Source organism: Parasteatoda tepidariorum, chromosome 6 (genome assembly GCF_982258835.1).
Source record: "Parasteatoda tepidariorum strain Cologne lab strain chromosome 6, Ptep-v5.0, whole genome shotgun sequence".
In the NCBI taxonomy this organism is placed as follows: Eukaryota; Metazoa; Arthropoda; class Arachnida; order Araneae; family Theridiidae; genus Parasteatoda; species Parasteatoda tepidariorum.
In genome coordinates this window covers 16723561-16741775 of record NC_141760.1, presented here as the reverse complement: position 1 = coordinate 16741775, position 18215 = coordinate 16723561, and the positions used below count along the sequence as shown (strand labels likewise).

At 28.9% G+C, this 18215-nt stretch overlaps 1 protein-coding gene across 2 annotated transcripts; it reads right to left on the bottom strand.

Moving 5' to 3' along the window:
* LOC107440095 (glutathione S-transferase 1) lies at positions 1-17865 on the bottom strand. Of its 2 annotated transcripts, none has more exons than XM_087165476.1 (5): positions 17528-17865; positions 12077-12135; positions 6025-6163; positions 4396-4560; positions 1-201 (listed from the first exon to the last, which is right to left on the bottom strand). In XM_087165476.1, exons 1-5 carry the CDS (start codon positions 17666-17668, stop codon positions 67-69), a joined length of 639 nt encoding a protein of 212 aa, XP_087021602.1. In that variant the 5' UTR covers positions 17669-17865; the 3' UTR covers positions 1-66. The 2 variants fall into 2 exon arrangements, with proteins under 2 accessions (XP_087021602.1, XP_087021601.1); XM_087165475.1 differs by having other exon boundaries at positions 3-201; positions 6025-6166.
* Between the last annotated feature and the right edge of the window lie 350 nt (positions 17866-18215).

Genomic DNA, 18215 nt, shown 5'->3' with positions numbered 1-18215 from the left:
TTATTTATGTACAAGTAATTACATTTTTCAGACACATATATATATATATATTTTCTACAAAAATAATTAAGAGTAATCGATGATTTTTTTGAATTTTTTCAGAGGCACTTCATTTATTTCTTCATAAGAAGGAATTTCAAGCTTCAGCTTCTTCATCCATGCTGTTATTTTTGGGAATGGAGAAAAGTTGTATTCTATTACCTAAAAGAAACATGTAAAACAGTTCATAACATTATAACATTCAATTATCTATAACCAAGAATGTATCCCATCGGTCAGCAATAGGGCCGTATATTTCTTCTGCGGGGAGATGAGTAAGGGATGAATTGGTAGCAGTTTTCATATCAAGGAAATGTTAAAGTTCACTTGAAATAGAGACATTTTTTTAGATTTCAGACACACACAAAAAAATATTTATTTTTTTAATCGTAATTTGATCACACAAATATTGAGTGAAAAATTTTAATCTTGGAAGAGGCTGTGTCCGTTTGTTAAATTTTTTATGTATATACAGAACGCAAAAAATAAACAGACCACCCAGAATAACTTTTGATCTAACGATCGGATCTTCACGTTTTAGGACTCAATCTTAATCATATATGGCAACGTTACTTTTAAAAAGTAACGAGTAAAAGTACAAGTATTTTTAAAAAAAGTAACGAGTAAAAAGTAAAAAGATCTTATTTTAAAAAGTAACGAGTAAAAAGTACAAGTAAAAGTACAAGTACTGAACAAAAAAAGTAACGATTTAAAAGTACATTTCTAGGAAATCGAAAATTCAAAGTAACCTAAAATTTTATTGAATAATATTCTTATGTTCTTTAATGTTTTTGTAAAATTGTTGTTACTTATTTCATTATTTTTAATTTTGAAAGTTATGGATATTAATTTATTTTTAAATTCGGAAGAATATTATTATATAATTTTATAATATAATCGTATAATATAATTTCAAAATCAAATATAATTTTTTCAAACTTTTTATGGATTTGCACGAAAAAGAAATTTTATCTATTGATTTTAATTTTTAGTTTCTTATTCTTATTTATTTAAATTAGCATTGATTTAAAATTGTTTTACTCTTTAGAAACGCGTTTTAAAAAGCACAGTCATAAACAAAGCAAACACGGGATAACTTTGTGATCTTTGAGCTAGTAAAAAATAATTGAATGTGCAGTATAAGTTGAAACAGAGGATATTTAAACAGGAAATTAGCTGTGAATGCATATATATTGCACATTAATTTTATAAATTAAAAAAACATAAGCATTTTTTTAATGTAATTTTTTTACTTTTTTTTTTTTTTTTTAGAAAGCTTAGCGAGTTTTAGAAAAAAGTAACGATTTCATTCGATATTTCCGTTACAAATACTTGTACTTTTTCCCTGAAAAAGTAACGAAAGTACAAGTAAAAGTACTAAATTTAAAAAGTAACGAAGTACAAGTAAAAGTACGTACTTTTTACTTGTTCCGGCGGTACAAGTAACGAAAGTAAAAGTACTGCCATATATGATCTTAATGATTCGGGGAGGTGACCTCAAATATGACAATTTATTAGTGCAGACGATATTTTAAATTCATAAATCAGGCTCAAAAACGTATTTTCTCTGGATAAGCATACCTTTTTTCGACGGATTAAGGTTTCTTGCTCCTAAAATATAGGGGTTAGCAGCTATCAGGGAAATATGGTTCCACTCGTTTGGTTAGGAAAGAGGTTTAAAGTTTAGACTTGAGCAAAATCAGAGAGAAAATCCTGAGAAATCGAATTTTAGGAATACGTCTTTTTTAAAATTCGATTTCGTAGGAACTATTCAACCAATTTTGCTTAGGTTTCGCATTTTGCCATGTGAAATTACATTTTTTGAAATGATTTTAAAAAATTACACACCGTACAATTCAAAAATGCTTCAACTACTATAAAATAAAATAAGAAAAAATAATAAATCTTTACTAAAAAGATTTTTTCGTATTGAATAATCGTTTGATAAACGAATTTTATAATTGTGAGCAAAAATGTTTCAATTCGCTTAAAAAGGTTTGGAAATATGGCGAAATACGGAAAAAATAAAATCAACATTAAGAGTTCCAAACTTAAGATCTCTCTCCTGACCAAGCTATTGGGACCATATTTCCCAGATTGCTGCTACCCCCTATATTTTGGGGGCCAGAAATCCGAATCCATCGAAGATAAAGGCTTTTTTGCATGTTTTTGTGCCTGATTTCATAACTATAAATATCGTCTTCACTTATTAATTAGCATATTTTGAAGTTTTAGAATTGGAATATCCGATCATTAGATCAAAAGTTATTCAGGGTGACCCGCTTTTTTCTCAGATCCGCACATCGATCTAAGATTTTTACAATTCGATTTAATATCATCAAATCATGTTCTTTTTTTTTCCTTCAAAGTCTGCATTGATACACTCCTCTTTTCAGGGTCGATGAGTTTACCTTATTCATAAACACAGCTCTACACGACACTGATGGCAGATATAATAAAAAAAATGATACAAATCGACTCCAACTAGAGAGAAAAACATGCAGTTAAATTTGAAAAAATTGATAAGCGTTTAAGAAATTAGTTCAAAAATATTTAATAAATATAAAAAGCAGTGAGATTATTTATTATTGATATTTTATTTTTGATGACATGAGCAGGTGTCCGAAATTGAATTTTCCTTAAATAGCTAAATTTTAATACTAAATTATATATTTACTGCCCCATCTTGTAAAGAATCCGTCTTAGTAATAGTTTTAAAAAAAAAGAGAAAAAAACCCCTACAGATGCTTTATTCATAAACTTATTTTAATGTGAATTGTTTCATGTTTTTCTTATAGTTGAAAGTAAACAAAAAAAACATCCCACAGCAGTAACATTTAAATGTTCTAAAAACATTCTGTCTTAGTTATAGATAATAAAAAAATAAAAAATAAAAAATATTTCAAACAACCCTTTACAAGTGTTTTATCCACTGCATTTTAAAATAAATAAATTTTTCTAATTTTAACTGATATTTTTCGTTAAATTTGAAATATCCTAATGGATGAGTAACTTTTCAATTTTTAATTAATTATTACTAATTTCTTGTCATTTTTTACTTAAACTGCCACCTATTTGAGAATAATCCATGTGCATAACCTACTAACCACTCTTTCCACTCCGCTGAACTGTGCACATTGCATGTCGGTAAGCTGATGCACGAATTTTCTTATCCAAGCGTTACATAACAATATGTTTGGAAATTTTTCAAGTATTATAAATAAAAATGAAATTGATTTTCAAAACAGATTGAAATAGCACACAAAATATGCTTTCGGTGATACTATTAGTTATCAAGCAGTATCAAGCTAGCGTCGGCTAAATACGGCATTCGTACGCACAGGTTATCGCGTGGAAACTGGCTACATGCAGCTCTCGTGCACATAGGTCATCGCGTGGATGCCGGCTAAATACGGCACTCGTACACATAGGTCATCGCGTGGAAGCTGGCTAAATACGGCACTCGTACAGATAGGACATCGCGTGGAAGCCGGCTAAATACGGCACTCGTACAGATAGGTCATCGCGTGGAAGCTGGCTAAATACGGCACTCGTGCACATAGGTCATCGCGTGGAAGCCGGCTAAATACGGCACTCGTACAGATAGGTCATCGCGTGGAAGCCGGCTAAATACGGCACTTGTGCACATAGGTCATCGTGTGGATGCCGGCTGAATACGGCACTTGTGCACATAGGTCATCGTGTGGATGCCGGCTGAATACGGCTCTAGTAACGAAAAGGATTAAAAAGTGCTTTATTGTATCTGAATTTTGATTAGATTCCATAATATCCAGCATATTTGTTTTTATATTTTTAAATTTTTATAAATCTTTTACAGAAATATTTATAAGGTTCTTCTTTTTAATGAGCTCTGTCATATTAGAGATTAGCTCAGCAGATAGAGATTTTGCACTTAGGTTACTATATATGATATTAAGATTTTTAATTCTCCAATTTTCTTCTATTGCTTAGCAAGCACGGAATTTTTGACGGAATATCCAAGTATTATTGATAATTATAAATGTATATTGAAGAAATTGATGAATATATTATTCCAAATCGACGCACACATATGAATATTTTCTTAAACTTACAGCTTATCTCCTAAAACAAAAACTATTTTGATTCGAAACATATTTTGAATAGAATATTATTCTCCCCGTTTCTCTTTTTACTATAATATCATTTTCTCTTTTTCCCTATACCTGGAGGCTTATTCTCCTTTTCTATAACGCAAAACATAGAGGTGTATATTTATTCTGATTATTATTTCATAACATGATTTAAAAATGAAACAACACAATGAAGATGAATTCAGTGAAGTAAAATAGTGCATGAAAAGATAAATTAGCATACCTCAGTCGACGTAATGCTAGCCAAGATAGAATAATCGGCAATCGTCACAGAATTACCAGCTACGTAAGCAGTCTTGGAAAGGAACATCTCTAAATATTCTAAGGCCTTTTTGTAAGCTTCTTGCTTTTCCGAATCGGCAGTTTCTCCTTTAGAAATGGTAGGGTACTGCAATAGGAAATTATTTGTATAGGATGAAGTTCAAAAGAGAATACAGGGTGTTCCACTATAACCACCCTTAATGTAGAGGATGTTCAAATAAAGCATCGCTTTTCATACATAATTTTACCATTTTTGTTAAAAATTAAATTAAAGAACGTACGCATTACGCTTCGCTTACTAAAATTTAAACGGGGAAAAGTTAAAAACGTTATCAAAACTGGCAAATTATTTTTAAGGAGGACCGGATTAATTAGTAAAACCAGTTTGGTTGCCTAGAAAGTGCTACTAATAGTCACCTTTAATCCTTTCTCAGCTTGTTTAGGAGATTTGAAAGGTTATGGGTGTTTTTCATGGGACAGGAAGCTTTTGGAGTCCGTCCCAAGTTGCTCTAACTATGGCGTTCGAAAACATATTCAAAAAAAATTTCGGTATTCATTTAAAAATAAGAGTGAAGATATTCCTGGCTTCTCTCTCTGTTATAAAAAAACGATTCTCTGTGGAATTCAAATGTTTTGAAAACAAGTTACTTTTTATTTTAATACAAAATATTTTCCAGCGCTGCACCGAAAATATTTTTGTCACTTTTTCATCAAAATAAAAATCTTTATAAAATATACATTTAGAAACTGAGAATTGTATAAGTGTATTTTAAGCAGAATGGTCAAAACCACATTCAGCAAGAACTTTCCCTACGTTCGTAAAAATCTTGAATTTTTATTTTATTATTCTTTAATGTTTTAACTTATGCGTTGTCATTTAATTGTCCGATAGATATGTTTAAAATATTTGTAACAGAACTGTTATTAAGAGAAGAATGACTACATTAAAAAATTATGATTCGAATGAATCGAAAAATCAACCATTAAGCGATTGTCAACCGTTAAACGATGCACTTCTCAGATGGTAAAGAAATTTGTAGCGAAACAGGCTCATTCTCACATTCCCTGCTAATTATTCGTCACATTTCGATATCGTTTCTGCTTCTTCGTTGCATGAATAATATTTTGTGATCTCTAATGGGCATACTTTATTTGGTTAAACAGAAACAAAACAAAATAAGGACTCTAAAATCCTATATTAAGGGCGGTGAATACAGAACATCCAGCAAATTTCTTTTTAAATTTGTCTTAAAAATATGCTACTTTGATTAATGTTAAAGTTTTAAAAAAATTTATTAAACAGACAAGAGAGTAGCGAGGAATGATTGATGGTGAGTGAGGGGTTAAAAGAATCAAAGTTACTTTTGTAGATAAATGAAACGTAAGAGCAATTCCAATTATATGATTTTGAGGTATTTTATTTCAAGCAACCATGATTGACCTTTATAGTGATTCACCAGAAATTGATAAGAGATATTTTACTCATTTAAATAATAATCAGTTGTTGGTTAAATCATTAAAGGCTGTACTTTTTCCACACCCGCTTCTGTAACTTACTGTACGTAAAACAACATGCACCCATAATACTTACCAAAACCTCTTGCTGCGCTTTATAAAGGACATCTATATCAAAATAAAGCAATCTGTCCACTGTAGCTCTTATTTTGGGATTTTTAGGATAGAGAAGACTGTTTGGTGCATACTGGTTCACAAGATATTTGAGTATCGCTCTACTAAAATAAAAATAAAAAACTTCTCAGGATTTCATAAAAAAAAAAATAATAATAATAATCCATCCTTTTTTTCAAATTTACAATAAGTCTCTTTTGTAATTATAATTTATGTAAAATTATAATAATATTAATTAATAATCATTTCGTATATAGCACAATAAAGACAAAAAGGATAAAAAGATCCCTTTATTTACGATTCAAACTCTATTTGCGCTTCTGTTTTCAGATTTCGTTATCTGCCAATCTTATTACGAAAATATTTTAATTCATTTTTGAAAGATTCCAGTACGTGTAAGTTCATTTGAATTAACTACTCGTTTTTTAGATTACGTTTTGTGTTTTGTTCTGTATTTTTCTTACATTTTATTTTCTGTTTTTTACTTGATTTGTTTTATTTTGTATATTTTTCACTTAATGTGTTCTATTTTCGTTTCAATTTTTTGAGTGATCCTCTATATTGATATGGCTCTATATAGATGCTTTGGCTATATTGATATAATATTAGAAAGCACTCCTTTTTGCGGATATAATCGTGTGAGCTGATGTTAAGATTACATATTTTCCACATTTTGGCTTTCTGGCTTTTTAATAACTTTTTTTTCAAAATTAAATTTTTTTTTAAATATTTTTTAAAATTATGTTATTTTAATAATTTTCTTATATATATATATATATATATATATATATATATATATATATATATATATATATATATATATATATATATATATATATATATATACTGCAGGGAAAAAATCTACCGAAAATGTTTTGTTTTCTTATATTTATCTTTTGTGTGTATATATATATATATATATATATATATATATATATATATATATATATATATATATATATATATATATATATATATATATATATATATATATATATATATATATATATAATAAAATAAAGTAAAATAAAAGTAAGTTGATCTGATTTCGCTACTCGCTTTATAGTCCATTTTTGTACTGTTATCTTTTTTTTCTGTTCTTGCATGTTATTTTTAACTTATTTTTACTTTTTGTTATCTATTTTATTTGTTGTAATTTTCATAAAAGAATTTTTTGAGTGCTCCTCACACTATTGTATTAATATATTTTGCTTTGGCTTTATTGATACAATATCAGAAAGCACTCTGTTTTGCAGATATAATCGTGTGGGCTGAGGAAAAGATTATATCTTTTTTTTCCGGGGTTTTTTCCGGTTTTTTAAATAAAATTTCGTCTTTTTTTTTTTTTTAAACTGCTGTTTGTTATTTTTTTACTTATTATCCCCCCCCCCTTTTTTTTCATATGTCTATAATTTTTCTCTGCTTTATTCTACATTTTGAACTTATATATTGTATATATGCACAAGAGATAAATATAAGAAAACAAAACATTTTCGGTAGATTTTTTTTTCATTTTATTTTGCAATCTATTTTCCTTTTTGTTTAAAATTCAAAATATTAAATCCAGAAAATCTAAAAAGTAGAATATCAAGAGGTTCTCAAAATAGGCATCTGTTTGGTCCTCATTTGACATGAATCTACCACTCAAAGTGCATCTTTGTCTTTTTAAAGTTTGGAATTGGAGTAACTTAATGAGGGAGGGGGTGGAAATTTAGTAATTAAGGCTGTTGTAATATTTTGAATTTTAATTCCATATTTTTCACCTCCGAAACTAAACAGGAGAGCTCTCGAATATAGATTTTTTCTTCTTCGCCACGTAAGAATGTTTTGTCTTGATTTTTATTCCTATAATATTACGATAACAGCACCAGGTACTTTTCATTTTGCATCTTTTTGCAAGTAAACGACGGCGATGAATTCGCGTACATCCCAAGATACTATTGTCATCACCTTGATTGCTTATTTTAACGTATTTGCCTTTTTCGGAACTGGATCCCTATTAGAAACCCATTTTTTAAGGATGTTCCTTTGTTTCGGGAGTGGAGCTTAGTCTCAAAAAGTGTCCAAACATCATACGAATCAATCATACGAAAGCGCTTGTTTTCCACTGAGAGCAAACGCTGCAGCCCTCCTGCCGAGACTCTTTTTTCAAACATGACTTTTGTGCAAAATTAGAAGTACTTTCTCTAGTAATATGTCTATGGCTCCAATTATTTTGCCTACTTTGATTCATAAATCACTCAAAATTATATCTTGGATTTTGTCCATCATTTGGGTGGAAGTCACTTCAATCGGGTGTTTCAAGATATACTGTCACGTTTAATCTCATTTAGCTAATTTTAACCACACGAAAGCAACAAGTTCAAGTGCTCAAACTTTGACCTCTTTCGTTATTGGACCTTTTAAATGGTTAAACACATGCATACGTGTTGTGTAACCGTGCGAAACTCATTTCTTTTCATTTTCTTAAATAAATCGAAATTTGCGTTTTCAGTCGCCTGTAACAAGAAAAAAACGGAATGCATAAAGTGAGGAACACTGTCTAAAAACAAATCTTTTTCAATATTACGAGCGCCAATTTTTGGATTTTTAAGAACGTATTGAACGAACTTTGTATTTCATTAAAAATTTATATAAAGGAAGCAGAATGTTTATATGTATGTGTGTATTTTTGCATGTGTGTATGCATGTGTATGTATGTACCTCATACAGATCCACAATTCTGAACCGAACCACTCAAAATTTAGTGTATGTACGTTAGAAGACGCGGTGAACCTAACTTTCTACTTAAAAACTCGTCCAATCAACGGTTCGGTCCAATCACCGGTCGCCTAAATGCAAAAATAAAAATAAAAAAATTCCATAGGATTTGACAAATATTTCATATGAGTAATTCTAACGTTTTAATGCCTTTTTTTTTCTATCGACTTTTGCATGTAGAAAGAGATTACGAAGTAGGTGAATTGTATTTTCAATTTTAGCTGAGTTTATTCATAATCATTTTATTCGAATCCCGTGATTCGCGATTGATTCGTTAAGTCACGTTATTCGAATTTCCCAATTCGAATTGAGATCTGAATCACTTGATTCGAACAACGGATCTGAAGTTAATGATTTAAATTAGTGATCTGTATCACTTGATTGAATAGTGTTTTGAATCATTTCATTCGAATCACTGATTCAAATCGCATGATTTGATTCACTTGATACGAATTCACAACTAAGAATCACACTATTCAAATCAAGTGATTTGGCTCAGTAATTCAAATAATGCTTCTCGGATCAGTGATTCAAATGAAGTAATTCAAATCATTATTCGAATGAAGTGCAGATCACTGTTTCATATCAAACAATTTAGATGAGTGATTCGATTAAAGTGATTCAAATCACAACTCGAATTCCGTGATTGAGATCACTGATTCATAGCACACAATTCGAATCGGTGATTCAAAGTTCGAATCAAGTGATTCAGATTCATTTTGATGATCAAGTGATGTTGTTGTTGTCGTGTCTATGCATGCAGTGATAGTACAAAGATTAGAGTCTTCCAAAAGTCTTGATAACAAGATTTGCAAGTTCTGGAGCCCAATGGTCATGGAAATTAAGCATCATTAGCGTCAATAATTGTTTAGTGATTTTGTACTGCCTTCAAAGATCAATTCGCTCACCAAAAATGATTAGAAAAATATTAGTGTCATTGCTAATTATTTCCAGAGATCAGCATCAATTAATTTTTGTAAGAGGCACAAATTAGAATTAAAAAAATTTGTATTAAAACGCTATAAATTTACAGAGAAAAAGTAAATAATTCTCTAAGAAAAATATAAATAGTCGCCATATTGTTACTGACGCCAATGATTTTTAATTAATTTTTATAATAGGTTCAAATTTAAATAGGAAATATACTGAAATGAAGTTTTGTACTAAATTATTGGATAAAATGTTGATTAAGGGAAACCATAAAAAACATCTTAGTACAATTGATGACAACCATTCATAAATGTTTTAGTAATAGATACTACTGGCATTATTTAATAGGTACTTTGTACATTAATGTTGGTATCAAGAAGGTACTGAGAAAATAGGTTTTTGCTGCCCACCCAAAGAGAAATTATTGATTATGGTAATTTTTGACTGTCAGGAGTTGTAGCATTATGCCAAATGATGCTGAATCAATTTAATCTTTATTTTGATGGGACGAACTTCTAAAAGCATGTTTTGCTTAATCTGATAACATAAAGCTACCGGAAAAGGCAACAAATAATAAAAAAATGTAATTGCTTTAGTTCAATTAATTGAGTCGTTATATTACTTTCAACTTTGTGCTTCATTTCGTCGTGTTGATTAATACCAATTTATTGATTATTTGCTTTTCTTTACCCCGTACATAGAACTGGTATTTAGGTAGTATTTTAACATTTCTTAAAATAATAATAATCTTTAATTTTTAATTATTTTACACGTGTGGGGGATGTTGTTTTATAAGTTTAATAGACTTTATAACTTCTTGAATTTTCATACGATTCTCTCAAAACTTTTTCTGTATGTATTGTTAAAGTGTTATTCATTTACTTCATAGAATAATTTGATATTTCTAGGCAAGTCAGTTAAAATATATAACGGATCAAGAATTTCATACTTTACCTATTTATTTTACGAAATAACTACTTATTCAATGAAATAACTTATGATAGACCTTTATATAGAAAAATAAACAATTTCAAAGTTATTTTTAAAATTAATTGATCATTAATAACTAAAATCTCTTCAAAAATACGTTTTATCCCTATCACGGATAATTAATTTATAAATAATATGAAGAAAAAAAATGATGTAATTTATTATTACTCATATCAATGATATCATACGTTTAAAAGCAACGGAAAGAAGAGTACACACACGTCATTGCAAAGGAGCTATAAGTGGTTCAAAACTGACTAAAAGCAGTTAGAACCAGTTCAAATAATTAACCGTATTTCATACTTTACCGATCAAGTAATCGTTATTCTATAGAATACTTAGTTAAATCATAGAATTTAATTTTATATAACTGACTTGCCTAGTTATTTCACGAAATACCTAATTATTCTATGAAATAACAGATTTCACACTTTCACGGTAACATATACAGTCAGACTTCTATTTAACGAATTTCTCTATTTTTTTAATTTTTTCTAGAAACCAAGAACATTTTAGAAATTTCGTCGTAAAATAACTTCCAAATAGCGAAGTGAATTTTCTATTTAACGAAATTTTCTTTGTTATTCACTTTCCCTATTTCCCAAAATATTTCAAACTTGTTAACGCATTTTATAGAGGAAATGACCTTGAATTGATTTTCGAAGCCCCCTTAGCTTTAAGAGAAAGCAGTTAAATCCCTTTCCTTTTTCAAACGAAAAACTCAGACAAAATTAACGGATTGTAGCAGTAGCAATTCAACTTAAAAACCCATGTGGTAATGTATGATTAAAATTACTTAATATTATGTAGCAAATATTATATATTGCTACATAATATTAAGTTATAATTTTATACAGCAAATAAATACAGTTATAATTTTATACATAAATTTAGCTTTTTTAGTTGAAAATGTATGTAGCATGATAGTGTAACACTGGATTATGTTCTGCTCTATTCTTGCTTTCCGTACAGATTTCTTTTATGACTAAGATTTATAAAATAAATAGTAGATACTAGTTTACAAGATCGTTTACAAGTGTATCAATTTGCTATTTTAATTATGTCCAGTGTTTATGAATTAAAAACCTGTTTATGCGTCGTTTAAGTATGTTAAAAGGTGATTTTCTATTTTTAACAAATTTTCCATATAACGAACTTATTATCGGGACTTAGCAACTTCGTTAAATAGAGGTCCGACTGTATAAGAGTTTACCAAATGAAACATGGTCGCGTAAGAGATGGGTTTTGAACCATAATAACTGATCTTTATACTACTCTTTTTAAAAAGATGCTTCATTTCCTTTTGATGTATAGTTACTGAACAAGTCAGATACCTTTCCCAGAGGAAGAACCCATCATCGTTTATTGTTGGAACGCAATGTTGAGGATTGATCTGAAATTATTAAAAAAATATTTTCAATCAATTGAAATTGAAAGAAAAACAGTGATAAAAATAAATACGCATTAAAATTTTTGGCATAAAATTTATTTTAACATTTGAAGATTTATAAAAAAAAAATTCTTATTAATATTTTACATACTTTGTTGCTGTTGTTACTTATGCTACATAGTATTTTATTTTATAACCGTCGTAGAGCTGCCGACCCAATATTACAACTACAACATTATTAATAATATAAGTTACGCGACTCTTTCACTTTCGTTGACGTTAACCTAGAACCACAAATAACTGATGCACGGTCTTAATAATATATTGATTTAATTCATGTCTCTTATTTTTGTCATACGGCGATCATTTTTTTTTCTCTGTTACATAAAGTTCACCTCGTTTTATAAAGATGTATAATGATGTGGAAGATTGCCAAATCACCGACAGGCTACCTTTTCACATTTAGGTTTGAAACATTGATAACTATCAGCAAATGATAAATTGATGCCTCATTCAATTTTCATCATTTAATCTTCATAGTGTTGAGAACAACAGCTTGTGAAAAAGAATTTTGTTGATTGAAAACATCTTTTGTTCTTATGATCAAATTCTTAAAGTAGGTGTTCTTGCAAGTAGAACAAAATCCTAAAAGAAAATGGAAGGTTCCCTCCCAAAATTTTTATATATATATGAACAATTAAAGCAACTTGGCGATTTTTGATGCTCATGAAAAATAAAAAAAATTTTATTTAAGCGAACGAAATAGCGTTTTTCAGAACAAGTCAATTTCATTGCATCATTTTTGAAACATATAGTATCTCGAGGTTGTTCTTTCTGAATTTTTTTCATTTTTCTGACAAAATTTTCTGATTTTATTTGATCCCATAGTATTATTCAAATTCTCTATTAAAACAGTTGAATTCTATCGTTAAACTTCAAAAATGTTCAAACATGTTCAATTATTCTAACGTTAAACTAATTACTTGATTAAATACAGAAATGCCATGAAAAAATTCCGTTAAAAAATTCAAAGGATTTACAAGAAACAGAACATTTCATTGTTAATAAGATATAGATTGTTTATTTATTTGTTTATTTGATACCATACAACTTTTCCCAATTTTTATTCACTCCTCTATTTTTTTCTGAACATTAAAATCATATGTACATTGAATAAATTTATAGAGTTGTAGCCTCTGTCCATCTCTAAAGTCTGATTAACCGGGAAAAAAATGTAGCAAAATTATTGTTTGCTAATTTTGCAATTTTATCAAAATATTAGCCTTCAGTAGTCCATACAGTATTTTTAAAATATAAAAAAGCCATATATAAAACCATATGAAAAAACTACAGATTCACAAAACTCCAGGATGTCATCAATGTTGACAACCAGGCAAAATTTCCGTTAAAATCTATGTATTTTAATTTTATTCAGGTGAGAAATACAGTGAAAACCGCCAGTAAAGACCACTTCTATGTAGCGACCTCCTTTATTTACGACCCCTTTTGGGAGATGAGGAATTTATTTTTTTTATAGGCCTTGTTGAAGAAAACATTTCGACTGTCAAAACTTCTCGCAGTGACCGGGCAAATCTCTGCGCCAAATGCGGGAAAGGTCAAATAAAGAAACACGAAAAACATCAAAACAAAATATATTAACAAAACAAATAAGTAGATTAAAATATATTCAAAACATGTGTTTGAGGCTTTTATTAAGAGATCTCTTTTTGACGATCTCAGAAAGAGATCTACCATCTCATGCTGCAGTAAAGTGAATTCTATCACTGATTTATTTTTAGAGTTGAAAGTTAAATTGGAAAAAAAAATATATTAGAGCAAACTAAGCATTCCAAGAAAACAAGCCTTTTCTCCTTTTTTAAGGTTAACTAATTCGCATGGTATAAGACTAAAACTTGAACCTAAAAACATAGTTGTTAGTTTATTTAAAATAATTCTATCACCCATAATTTTATTTTATTTTATTTTATAACCGTCGTAGAAAAGCCGACCCAATTTGAGGTTTACTACTGCTAATGTTCAACTTAGTAAGCCTGGAAATTTTGAGCATAATCCAGAAGACAAGAATACCCCTGGATCAAGTATTGGGAGAAATTTGTCTTCGTGGAGGTCTCTTGGATGAAACTAACCTGCGATTGCGTTACATGGAGAGGAAAACTACGAGAACCTCCCACAGTTAGTCTGATCACAAGAGGACTCTAGCCCATCTGACGGAATTTTATTTCTGCACTTAATCGGTGAAAGTAGGGTGCGGAATTCGTATCAGCCAGCCATTGCTGGGATTGGAACATGATTTACCTCATTGGAAGGTGAACACGCTATCCCCTGAGCCATCCCGGCTCCCACCAAATATATAATCGAATTCAAACGAAACGTCCTAGAATTTTAATTATTTTTTTTCACCGTAAAGTTCAGATTTTTTCCCTCATTCTGATTAGTGATATTTGCTAAGTTTGTGATTTTCGCTCCTAAGCGAATTAATACTATTCCAGTTAATTTTGTACTTCCTTTCTTTGTATATTTCTTAGAATAATTGAATAAGTGTGAAGATGCGTCTGAGTGCCTTTAAGTCAGTGATACTTGCAGATACGAAATTCAATATAAAGATATATGTTGACTTGTCAACCTAGGAGCACACATTTCAAATATTTACTTTTTATGCTTTATCTCTTTTTATTTAAGAATCTATTTTAAAGTCTTTTTTAGAGCACATTTTAAATTAATTTTCTCCATACGATTATTGTAATTTAAATGTAGAGGATTTTGAATTTTTTTTTTGTAACTGTTAATAAAAAGATATTTAACCTATAATTTAATTAACCAGATATTTTTTGACAGTTAACCTGCGTAGTAAAAATAGTTGACTCTTAATTAAAAAAATAGTTGCATTATGTAAGTAGTTTATTGTTGGATACAGTGTTTTTATTTGTTTATTCAGAGCAATATATCCCTTATTCGCTTTGCTCACCTAACCTAAGATTGATTTATAATATTTCTTTTTTGTTCATAACTATAAACAGATTGGTACATCAGAATTAAAAAGTAATCTATTGACAGATTCCAAAATGTTCTGTTGTATTAAATGCTCATTTGGTTTCAGAAATTTTGTTGCTGAGAAAAAAAAATTCAGCTTTATTATTTTGTTTAAATTTCATCTACACATCAGTTTCTTAAATTCCGATTTAAATTTTGAAACTATAGTTATTAATACAAAAAGTTAATTCCTTTAATAATATTATTTCATAAATAAGTTAGATACCGTTTTATATATGTTTATCATGAAATGTTATCCAATAAGGTATTATTATAGTACAGTATACTCTCGATATCTCAAAGTTGCAGGGAAGCTAAAAGAATTTCGAGACAGCGAGTTTTCGAGATAACAAGTTCAGAACTAAATATATTCTAAAAAGTAGAAAAATATATTATAAAATTTTACTCTAATAAGTAGACTCATGAAACATAAGAATTACTACTAATAAATATGCATGTTTTGATAGTTGACTATAAGTCTAAATACAGCAATGATAATTTTATTTTTAAACGGTAAGAACAAAAATAATTATGCATTAAATAGAAAATAATAATTAACTTATATTACGAAGATAACTGATATATATAATAATTAACTTATATTTATAATTAACTTATATTGAGATTTTTACGAAAAAAGTCATTTTCTATTTTAAAAAAATAATTCATTCGCTCTAACAAGGTTTTGGAAGAAACTCTTCGTCATAAGGAATTGAAATTAACATTAGGCGATATACAATGCACTTTTTTGATATAACAATGTTTTCGAGATATTAGAGTTCGAAATATCGAGAGTATGCATATTGCTTCATAATAAAGATTTTAGTTTTAATTCTTTAATTTGAAATAATAAAAAAGAAAATAATAATAACCGAGATTATAAATACAATAGTATAATAAGTAAATATTACCATTCAACACCGATACTTAAGGGATAAAGAATTAAATTTATAGGTAAAATACCTTTTACTTCTCATTAAATTTTATTCTTTTAATATTATTAATAATATTTTAATTTTACTAATATTATTATATAATGTATTTAATAAAATGATATTTCCTCCACACCGAAATGCTTCTCAGAATTCATATTTTGCTTTACGCAATTAAAATAAAAGTCCATTAAGAAGTTTCATGTGGAAGATCACAATTTCAATATCAATAAAACTTCTGTACATATTTTTTACTTTCAGCAATCCAATAAGCAATCATAAATTCTTTTTCATGTTACTTCGCAAATTACCACCTCTATGAAGCTGGTCATTTTTACGCACGCTAAATCATTTCAAACTAAGCTTTGTCGAGCTAGATGATGGTACTTTATAGCAAGGGAAAGAAATACAATTTTGCAAAAATTAGTAAAATGCTATTATCCAATTACCTGATAATGTAAAAGTTTTATTTTATCCGAAAATTATAAAGATGAAAAAAAAAATTATAATAATTTAATGTTTCGAGTGCTCAATTATAGGCGCCAAATCTCAAGACTTACCTAACGCAAATGAGGGGGAAAAAACATTTTTAAAAAGAAAAGGCAAAGTTTCCATTGAAAAAATGAAAAATAAAATAAAAAGGAGAAATAAATCTAGAAAACCGTGGTAGCCTTGACAGTAAACTCAGGATAGGTAGTATTTCCTAGCTCCATAGGGGGTTGGTGAGTAACTCATATCGTTTTACAAGATATTCAATATTTATATGAATGAAACAAGATTCTAGATTATCAAGATGGGCTTATGTATATTGCCCTTATTCATTGTTTATTTGTTGTGAAAAATTAATAGCTAATAATTATAAGTAAATGATAATATAATTCGCTGATTACACTCTAGCTTTTTCAAACTATTATAATTATTAAAAACCACATTGATTTTACGTCTTAATTAGTCATAATGAATAAAACTTTTCAGATCACATTCATTACGGTACAAATTAAATTAAGAACTCAAATCAGATAAAAATTTACAGTACAAATAATAAAGCTTAAATTGAACAATCATTTCGGTTTATAATTTTGTTTTTGAATTAGTCACAATGGATAAAACTTTTCAGATCACACTCATTACGGTACAAGTTAAATTACGAACTCAAATCGGACAAACATTTCCGGTACAAATAAATAAAACTTAAATCGGACAATCATTTCGGTTTTCGGTGATTTTATGTCTTAAATAGTCGCAATGGATAAAACTTTTCAGATCTCACTCACTAGGTACAAATTAAATCAAGAACTCAAATCGGACAAACATTTACAGTAGAAATAATAAAACTAGAATTAGACAATCATTTCGGCAGAGATTGAATAGATTAATTAAATTTATATTGAATAAAACAACCTATTGTTCACCTTCATATATTCCGGTGTAAACTGCTCTCCAGTAAGAACATCAACAATCTTTTTATTAAATTTAATCCCTAATTGCTCAGCCGTTATTAAAACAGCCCTGCACGGACTGCTCATCGGATGCATATACAAATCTATCGTCATTTCTCTCCCAAAACTACGGCTTCCGAGTTTCAAAGACACTTTTCCAGATTAAGGTCAGGCTGACCAAATGAAAGCACGCCTTTTGGAAACAATTCTCCCATACTTCGCTGAGAAAGACATTAAGCCGACTAATGAAGCATACATGGGATGAACATGCGGAATGATCAGAAGATAAAACTACATTCCGAATGTTTCTGTATCAGTGTAACAGTCAAAAAAGGATGGTACCGCGCGTGTTTTTAATGTTCGTCATGGCAACCTGCGAATTTCTACACCAAATTCTCACACGGAGCCAATTGGCTTTTTAGTTCTTTTTTGTTCATTAAATCTTCATTATAATCTTTCATATTTTCATATCGATTAGCCACTTTAATAACGTGGGCTGCATTCGAAGGAAAAATCTGATAATGAGTTTGTCCTTTTTTATGTTCATTCATTTTAAATGTTACACTGTTACACATTATCTTTCAAGCGTTTAGGTCACTGTTTCAAAAGTTAATGAAGTCTAATATTTTTTTAAAAAGTAATCTACATATATTTTTATCGG